Source organism: Chrysochloris asiatica, unplaced genomic scaffold (assembly GCF_000296735.1).
Source record: "Chrysochloris asiatica unplaced genomic scaffold, ChrAsi1.0 scaffold00006, whole genome shotgun sequence".
Lineage (NCBI taxonomy): Eukaryota > Metazoa > Chordata > Mammalia > Afrosoricida > Chrysochloridae > Chrysochloris > Chrysochloris asiatica.
The window spans coordinates 14,332,453-14,342,276 of record NW_006408524.1 but is presented as its reverse complement, the minus strand read 5'-3'; the positions used below and the strand labels follow the sequence as shown (position 1 = coordinate 14,342,276).

The 9,824-nt window shown below is 43.1% G+C and overlaps 1 protein-coding gene across 3 annotated transcripts in view; it reads left to right on the top strand.

The window, feature by feature from the left end:
* The first annotated feature begins 3,146 nt into the window (after positions 1–3,146).
* SEPT7 (septin 7) overlaps positions 3,147–9,824 on the top strand; it is a 121,328-nt gene continuing 114,650 nt past the window's right edge. For 2 of the 3 annotated variants that reach the window (XM_006832136.1, XM_006832134.1), the window contains exon 1: positions 3,147–3,430. In XM_006832136.1, coding sequence (XP_006832199.1) covers positions 3,370–3,430 — 61 coding nt within the window. In that variant the 5' untranslated portion in view covers positions 3,147–3,369. Of the gene's footprint in view, positions 3,431–4,878; positions 4,881–9,824 lie in introns of all 3 variants that reach the window. The other variant, XM_006832135.1, reaches the window with a different exon arrangement.

Sequence of the window (9,824 nt, the reverse complement as noted above, 5' to 3'; positions counted from 1 at the left end):
CCTTGTTTTTCCAGGTCCTGAAAGTTTTCTGCTTTTGGCAGGGTGCAGTCACCACTTTTCTATTGCTCTTTATTAGTGGAAAATATTTCAGTTTTCCTTTTTTGGCAGGCTTATACCTTAAAAAGGAGCTCTGGTAGCGTAGTGGTGACGAATCAGGCTGTGAACCGCAAGGTCAGTAGTTCGAAACTACCAGCTGTTCCGCGGGAGAAAGATGAGGCTTTCTGCTCCCGTAAAGATTTACAGCCTCGGAAACCCTGTACAGTGTCACTATGAAGTGGAACTGACTCCATGGCACATAACAACAACAACAACAACATACCTTAAACAGGTTCTGGCTTTTGCAAGTTTTACTATTCTAAGAATTTATCCCAAGTGCAAAATAACAATATTCATCTCTCATATTCATTAACAAATACTCCTCAAAGAAATACATCAATAGAGATGGGAGATTTTGGGGTCTAAGATAAAAATTTGAGGACTGTTGAACTAGCATGTATTATGTGCTTAATGGACATGTATTAGATAATGAAAGTGATAGTTTGCCCAAACTCAGGCACATTGCTTCTTTTTCTTTGTTATAAAAATGAAGGTACATGTACAATTTAATGACATCATCTATCTCGAACATTTTGTAACTGTTGTTGTTAAGTGTCCTTGAGTTGGTTTTGACTCATAGCGACCTTGTATAGGATTTCCAAGGGGACGTTGGTGGATGTGAACCTCTGACTTTTTGGTTAACAGTCAAGTACTTATGCTACAGTGCCACATCAGGACTCCTAGATTATATTAAACAATCTTGGAATAATTTTATATTTTAAAGTGATCTGAATATAGATAAATTGCATGAGTCCAGGTAACTAAAAAAAAGCCCTATTAGCTAAGTGTTATCCCTATTTATAAGGAACCCTGGTGATGCTGTAGGATAAATACTAAGCTGCTAACATCAAGGTTAACAGTTTAAAACCACCAGTCACTTAGGAGAAAGATGAGACTTTCTGCTCTCAGAGATTTACAGCTTCAGAAACCCTGTGGGGTCACTATGAGTTGGAATCCGTCCAATTCCAGTTTAGTTTGAGAGGACCACATTTATAGATGAAGGCTGGGGCTTATGCATTAACTCAGTTTACTCCCACAAATCTCCCATGAAATAGGTCTTATCCCCATTTACAGACAAGGAAACCAGAGCACAGAAAAGTTAAGCAATCTGGCAGTGCTCACATCTAGCTAATAAAATAGTAAAGCTGGTATTTGAACCAGGCAGTCTGACTCCAGAGGCCACATTTTTATCCTTTTGGAAAATAGTAATTTAATGGAATTTTCCAAAGTAAAACGGTTCATTCGCAATTTTAGAGATTTAACACTATTGGTTGAGCTGAGCTGTAACAGACTTTAGGAACAATTTGGTAAAAATGTAGACTTATGAACAGTAAGGTACAAAATAAGTTGCTTTCTTAAATAACATTTCCTTCATTTAAAAAAAATTCTGTGGAATTGTTTCAAGTATAAAGCTGTTAACTTACAGCGACCCTATATCGAGTTAAGAGGAGCAGCTGTGTGTTTGAACCTTCAGCCTTGTGGTTAGCAATCCAGTATATTCTACAGGGTCAGAACAGGACTCCCAAGTATACAGCGGTAGTTGTTATTTGTTGTGTGCTGTGGAGTCGGTTCTGACCCACAGTAACCTTGATTGTATAGTGTTTGAGGCTATGAATCTTTACTAAAAAGTGGCTAGTAGTTTCGGATTCCTGACCTCGTGGTTAGCAGTCCTACTCGTAACCCAATTGTGCATCCATTTTATCCTTCACCTAACTTTAACAAATTTTAACATTGTGACATATTTTCTTGGATTACTTTTGATAGAAAATAAAACATTATAAATACAACTGAACCTTCCCTATTACATTTCATTCTGTCCTTCTCGGGAAGTAATTAATAACCTAGATTTGGTATGTTATTTTTCAACTTTATGGTACAATATATGCATTTCTTTGCTCAACATTGTCTTAGTGAACTCTACCCAGATGAAAACAGATAACATTAGGCATTCTGTGTATGAAAATCGATCCAATCATGTAATTTATTCATTCATTGGGACACTTAAATTGTTTTCACTATTATAAACTACTTTGTTACAAATCACCTCAGGTAGATTTACACTAACTTGATGTATCTTCAACACTGAGGTGTAACAGAATAGATAATACCAGTGAACAAACTATACACAAAGAGAGCCATGCATTTCAAAAAAGTACGAAAGACCACTGGTTGTTGTGAGCAAAGGGAGATGCCTTTCATTGGGAAGAACTTGGGGATGGCTACAGAGAGCCAAAAACTTTTTTCAACAGTAAGCGATCACACCATTTTAGTCCTTCATTACTGTGACCTAAGATTCGTGGGTGTCCATTTCTTCAACTAGACTGTGAGTTTCAGGAGGACTGAACCTGTCACTAGCAAGGTGAGCCAATGCGAGCGTGACCGTGGAGAGTCTGCAGTGCAAGCTGCAGCAGCCGATTCTGGGCTGTGCCTGGACCCCAAAATGTGACAGCGAGAAAGATTATCAGGGCAACCAGGGCCTAAATCATACTTTCCATTGGAGGAAGTCCTGGAAACTTAGGAAACGGGGATAGATGGGATCGCAGACACCGGCCTCGAAGTGTCGCATCACTTTCACTCACAAAGCTGCCAGGTCAGTAGCTAAATACCCAGGCGTGGACTCGTCACCCGCCCAGAGAGCAATTTCCCAGTCTGGTTCTTCCAGTGGCGCCTCTTACCCTTACGCCAATTCCGTAAGGAGGCTCTAAACCCGACTGGGCGGCTCCCGCAGCTCCAAATTGGCCTGACGTGAAATTGCGCGGGGCGACACTGACAACGGCCATCTTTAATTCGGGCAAAACCCCACCCTCACATCCCACCAACCGCTGTCTTCCAGCTTCCCCAGGATTTTCACCAGCAAGCATAACGCAATTCATTTTAGAGACAGTGTGGACAAAACATGCAGAGGCCTGGCCATCCAGGACCCCAGAGGAGCCAAATCCGGCCACTTTAAACATGGCGGCTAGATCCGAACAGCAAAACGACACTGAAGCTGATGAAGTCATGCTCGAAATAGAACGAGGCAGCGGGGGCCCGGGAGGTGGTAGTCTCGCGAGATCGAAGCCGGCCTCCACTAGGCCCGGAAGTCTGATCTGAGGGGGCGGGGGACGGAGGAGGGAGCGGGAGACAGGGAAGAGCCAGTGGAGGAGTCCGCCCTCTGTCGCGTGCGTAAGCGGAGCAGCGACGCCGGGCGGCTACGCCGCGAAATCGGCGTAGGCGGCTTTGGAGAATCGGCGGGCTGCGCTGCGCCGGGGCTGGTAGCCGAGGGGGGAGGGGATGTCGGTCAGTGCGAGATCCACTGCTGCTGAAGAGAGGAGCGTCAACAGCAGCACCATGGGTGAGTCTCAGCCTTGGGCCGCCGGGACTCCGGGTCCGTGGTCCGGGCGCGGGGAAGGTCTGTAGCCACTGGACCGGGCGAGGGGAAGGCCAAGAGGCTAGGCGGGGGGTAGCGGCGAGGGGAGGTCGGGGTGGGGGCGACGGCGGGTCCGGGGTGCGGCGGTGGCGGGCCCGGGGGGATGGGAGGCGGCGACGGTGACAGTTTGAATTGAATGTGAGGAGAGCCGAGGCGGCAGCATTTCCTGTGCTGCGGCGGGCGGGAGACGCGAGCTGCGCGGCCGTGGCTGCCCCAGCGGGGTCGTCTCGGCCCAGCCCTTGCCTCCCTCTGCCTCCTTCCGGGCCCTCCGACCCAGCGGCCCTGAGTCTTCCTACAGGCGGCTCCTCTACCCTGGTGGGGCCTGGGCCGGGGAGGAAGCCCCGCGGGTGTGCGGCCGGCCCCGGGCGGCGGCGGGGGAGGAAGAAGGATGCTGCGGGTGTAGGAGGCGGCGGCTCCGGCAACCGTCTCCCTTCTCGATTCCACCTCCCGCCGCTCGGGGCTTCCTTTCACTGGGCTCGGCCGGAAGGCCGCGGAGGACGGGCGAGGCTCCAGTGTGGACGCGCTGGAGGCTGACTCGGGTTTCGGGGCTGAATTTTTAGGAAACGGGAAAAGGAGCGTCTGGGAAGTGCGCCCCCCGGAGGAAGGGGAACGATGGGAGGGAGCTATGGCCTGGCGGAGTGGAAGGACCTTACATTGCGACAGTATTTCAGTATTTTCAGTGATTCTCTCAAGAACCCCTTTCATTTCCTTTCCTCCCCCACATACTGGAAAAAGAACAAGGCCGTTTCATTCATATTTTCCACTCCTGAGTCCCAATCCGTGCTGGGTGTTGAGTTCAATGTGAAATAAGCTCTGAGAATTTCGAGCACGTTTCCATTTGCTCAGTTACTCTTTGAAAGTACACTGTTTCAAATCGTAGCTTTTACAGGGTAGGGAAAGAATTTGTGACGCCTGTATCTTTGCTCGGTTTCGGAGCTGATAGCTTGCTGCATATTTCAACTTTGCTGTGAAATGATTGAACTTGAAGAATGTCTTTTCTTTTAGTTTGTCATTTTTATGAAATAAAAGCTATTTTTTTCTTTTCTTTTTGAGTGCCCTTGAGAATCTAAATGGACAGATAGTCCAAATTCAAAAGGTTGTTTGGGATGTTTATGTACGAAAGGTTTGAGATGTTTATGTACATGCGATTGAAGATGTACACAGTTCGTGTTCAATTTGGGAAGGAAACTTTTTAGGCATTAACTGGACAGGTAAGGATAGTGTTTATGGAATACTGACAGCCTGGAAGATGATGTATTTGCAACGTATAAACAATTGCCAAACTAGTTCCTGCTGCCTGGATCTCATATTCCTCCAAATAGTGAGAGAAGAAGCTGGGGGGAGGGCAGGAAACTGTCTGTCATCCCACCCAGCTGTTGGGTGGGAGTGGCGAGTGGAGAGCTGGGTGAGTGGACGATTGTGCAGCAAATATGGAAGCCACATAGAGGGTTTGCGTATTGGCATGTGTCACACTGATGGACAGCATAAGGTAGCCAGGTCCTTTTACTACAGACAGTATTTTAGAAACACCTCGTGTGCAATAGGCTTACAGACTTGAGGTTCATAACTAGTAACTTAAATTTATTTTGTATTTATGTTAGAATAGATCTAATTTAGAAAAGATGCTCTTTCTAATTTGAAATTTGGTGATGCTGGTTTTGATGTGACGGTTGTTGTTAAGCGCTGTTGAGTCGGATCCGACTCATAGCGACCCTGTACAGGGCTTCCAATGAGCGGTTGGTGAGTTTGAACTGTCAACTTTGTGATTCAGACCGACCTTGCAGTCTCGTGCTTATCCTACGGCACCACACCAGGATCAAATTCTAATTCATAGTTACATGAAAATAGTTTTACCAATAGATTATATTTCAAAATTTGCTATAAAATTGTTTGGATTTGTAAGTTTACAAGTGGAAATCACTGTAAATCCATGCCAGAACTTGTGAGCTGATCCAAGACAAGGTTGGGCTCCTGGCACACTTAGAGCAGTTTTAGAGGGTTAGGCTCTGGTAAGGAGCCCTGATGATGCAGTGGTTCAAACTTGGCTGGTAACTGAAAGACCAGTGATTCAAACGCATCAGTGACTCCAGAGGAGACAGATGTGGCAATCTCCTTCTGTAAAGATTTACAGTCAACTCAGACCTATATGGTCACTGTGAGTCAGAATCAACTCCGTAGCAAGGAGGTTAGGCTATGTTGTTGGTAGGTGACATCTAGTCACTTTCAACTCATAGTAACGCTGTGCAGCAGAAATACTGCCCATTGTTTTGTTTGATCCCATTGCTGTTGCCTCTTTGTAGATCCATCTCTTTGTGGGTCTTCTTTTTTACTGACCTTATATTTTCGAAGCATGATGTCCTAAGTATGAGGTAAAAAGTCTTGCCATCCTGGCTTCTAAGGAACATTCTGGCTGTACTTCTTCCAAGATAGATTTGTTTGTTCTTCTGGCATTCCATGGTACTTTTGATATTCTTCTCCAACACCATAACATAAATGCATCAATTCTTCTAAGGTTTTCTTTATTTATTTGTCCGACTTTCATGTGCATATGAGGTGATTGAAGATGATAGTATGGCTTCGGTCAGGTCAGGCACACCTTCATCCTCAAACTGATCTCTTTGCTCATGAGCACTTTAAAGAGGTCTTTGGCAGCAGATTTTCCTAATGCAATATGTTGTTTGGTTTCTTGACTGCTGCTTGCATGAATGTTGATTGTGGATGCAAGCAAAATGAAGTCTTCTACAATTTCAGTCTTTACTCTGTTTGTCATAAAAGGTTTATTTGTCCAGTTGTGAGGATTTTCATTTCCTTTACAGTGAGGTACAATCCATAAGGAAGGCTGTAGTCTTGTAGTCTTTGATATTCATTAGCAAGTATTTTAAGTCCTTTTTTTTCCAGCCAATAAGGTTGTATCATCTGCACATCATAGATTGTTAATGTTTTCCTCCAATCTTGATACCATGTTCTTCTTCATATAACCCAGCTTCTTGGATTATTTTCTCAGCATACAGATTGAATAAATATGGTGAAAGGATACGACCCTCATACACACCGTTTCTGATTTTAAACCACTCAGTATTCCCTTGTTCTGTTCGAATGCCCGCCTGTTGGTGGGTCTATGTACAGGTTCCTCATGAGCCAAATTAAGTGCTCAGGAATACTCATTCTTTACAAGGTTACCCATATGTTATTATCTGCACAGCTAAATGCCTTTGCATAGTCAATAAAGCACAAGTACACATCTTTTGGTATTCTCTGCTTTCAGCAAAGATCCATCTGAGGTCAGCAGTTTGATCCCTAGTTTTGCATCCTCTTCTGAATCTGGCTTGTTGATGTACAGTTGCAAAAGTTTTTGAAATATCTTTGGCAAAATTTTACTTGCATGTGATATTAATGATATTTTCGACGGTTAGGCTATAGTAGCAAAAAAAAGAACTTTGTCCTCAAGAAAAGAATAAAGAATTAGATTTGTGGTTTCCAAGGTCTCAGTGATATAGGGGTGAGGGGTGAGTGGTCAGATGAAGGGAGCAGCCAGAATGAAGATAATGGTAGTGCAAGTTGGTTTAGTGATGGTAGTTGTAGAGCACGTTGTTTTACTTCTTGTAAATTGATGGTATAGGCTATATCTCTGTATACTATCAATTTATAAAAGTCTGAGACCAACTTTCTAGTGAGAGAAAGACCTGGTGATCTGTTTCCATAAAGATTGCCATCTAGAAAATCCTATGCGACAATTCTACGTGATACATGGGTCACTATGAGTTGAAATTGGTGGCACCTAACAACAGTTATTACTGGTTATAGACTTCTGGGAATGGTTAAAAAGAGGATTGTTATTTCCCTAAATTTCTGTCAGTCTTGTTTTGCATTTTGAGCTAATAAGCTATAGGATAAGCACTGGACTGCACATCACTAGGTCTGCAGTTCAAACCCATCAGCTGTTTCTCGAAAATCCTATACAGGGTTTGCTATGAGTCAGGTTGGACTGGACTCTATGGCACTGAACAACAACACCAATTTTATATAAAAAATTGAGAAATTTCAATGTTAGCAATTTAAGCATTTTGTAAGTTTTGAGGCAAGCCTAACTTTTTGTAAATAGTTCTCTCAAGTTTTGTCTGTGCATAACGTAAGTTTTATTGTATAATGGAGAGATGGCTGTAGAAAAAGTGTATATTTAAAGACTAGAATTTTAAGATAGCATGATTATGTACTAGGCTTGCCAGATGAGATTATAATGTTAGATGTAGACTGTTGGATTTCAGAGCAATGTTTTGCAGACTTAAGTCTGTGACCTATTCGTGGGTCTTGAAATAAATTTTTTGCATTTTTATCAATGCAAGAAAAAGGAAAAGAAAAAATATACATTGCACTTAATATGTTTTTGTTGTTTTTACTGTGTTGGATAGGAATGTAAAATTTATTTTTTACTAAGGAGTGTGAAGAGGGAAGTTTGAAAACTACTTTGGATGTTCAGATATGAATGGGTCAAGCCTATTGTTTTCAGACCTTATTGGTAGGGTTGGAGGTCTTGGTGTTGGGGGCGATGATATTAAAAGCTGGTAAGCCCATGTGACTTTTGATTAATTTCTTTGTGTAAGAGAAATCTGGGGCTCCGTGTTGCTTGGAAGGAAACCACCGCCCAAAGCCAGGTAGAAACCTATATGGGGCCCAGAGGAAAATAGCAGTCACTGACTCTGCTCCAGCCCTTAAGAAATGCTCCCTTCTTTTTGTCTTCTCATCTCTTGGCATCATCAGAAATTTGAACATTTTGAGTGTGGGCCTAAGGAAAAGGAGCCAAGGAGGCAGCTTAGTTTGCTGTTACTAGTTTACACACAAAAAGTGTAGTCGAGCACTCTGGAGGTAGGGATTATACATACAGATCTGAAATCAAATCATTTCATTATACCATATGATATGAGAGACATGGGAAATAATGATTAAGAGCATGGTCTTTGAGTTCAAATTCTATTTTGTCACTTAGGATAGACTAAGGCTAGGTCAGTGCTTTTCAAACTGGTGACACACCGTTGTTGTTTTTTCCCCCTTTAAAAAATAGATCCAATCTGTTACGAACCAGTATGATTGTAAAGTACAATAAAAGTATAAAAGTTTTGTGAAAATAAAATGAAAACTGAAAATGAAATTTAAAAAAAAACCAAACAACTTATTAAAACACAAGCCCTCATTTAAAAATATCTCTGTTGTTGTAAAGTGCCATCAAGTTGGTTCCATCTCATAGTGACCCTCTAGAGTTTCCAAGGAGTGGCTGGTGGGTTTGAACCGTTGACATTGCTTATCCTATAGCACCACTCCGGTCTCCATTTTATTATCTCTGTGAGATGGGTTGACTCAGTGACTGCAACAGTGGACTCAAACATAACAGGTGTGAGGATAGTGCTGGTCCAAGCAGTGTCTGTGGCATTGTGTAGGAGGTAGGATCGGTAGGCATCAGCACCAACTCAACACCAGACAAGAAGTAGAAATAAGATTGTTGTTGTGAAGTGCCATCGAGTCGATTCTCACCCATAGTGACCCTTTGTAGGGTTTCCAAGGAGCAGATGGTGAACTTGAACCACCAGCCTCGCAGTTCAAACAGCTTTGCAGTCTGGCGCATTAACCCACAGCACCACTCCTTGGCATAATTGACATTGGGAGTTTTATAATTATTTGCTTTGGGGGTTGTCCTGTGCATTGTAGGATGCCTACCAGCACCTCTATCCTCTGCCCACAAGATGCCAGCCCTATCCCCTTCTGACAGTCAAAAATGTCAGCAGACACTGTTGAATGCCCCCTGGGGGAGTGGTGGTAAAATCACCATTGAATGAGATCAGCTGCACTAGCTGATGGCCCACCATTGAAGGATTATAGGAGATGGGGGAAAGTTTCCCTCTCCTTCTTAGTCCTTAACTCTTCCATTTAGGACTCTTTTATACCATTTTGTTGCTAAATTTTTTGGGGTCTGTTACAACTGATAGCGACCCTGTGTAGGATTTCCAGGTAGTGGCTGGTGAGCTTGAACTGCTGACCTTGTGGTTCAAACTGGCCTTGCCAGTCGATGGTTATCCTACAGCGCCACACCAGGTATCTTTATTTATTTATTTTTAGTAAATTACATTAATTTGTATGTTTTGCAAAAACATCAGTATTTATTGGATATACAGAATTATGCTAGGCAAGTATTTTTCAAAGTATAATTGATGGCTCACGTGTCTCAAAATCAACCAAGGCCTCTTGTAAAAATACAGATTAATGTGTTATACCACAGATGCACAATTCATAAGCAGTGGGAGACAGTCAGAAATCTGCATTTACTTCC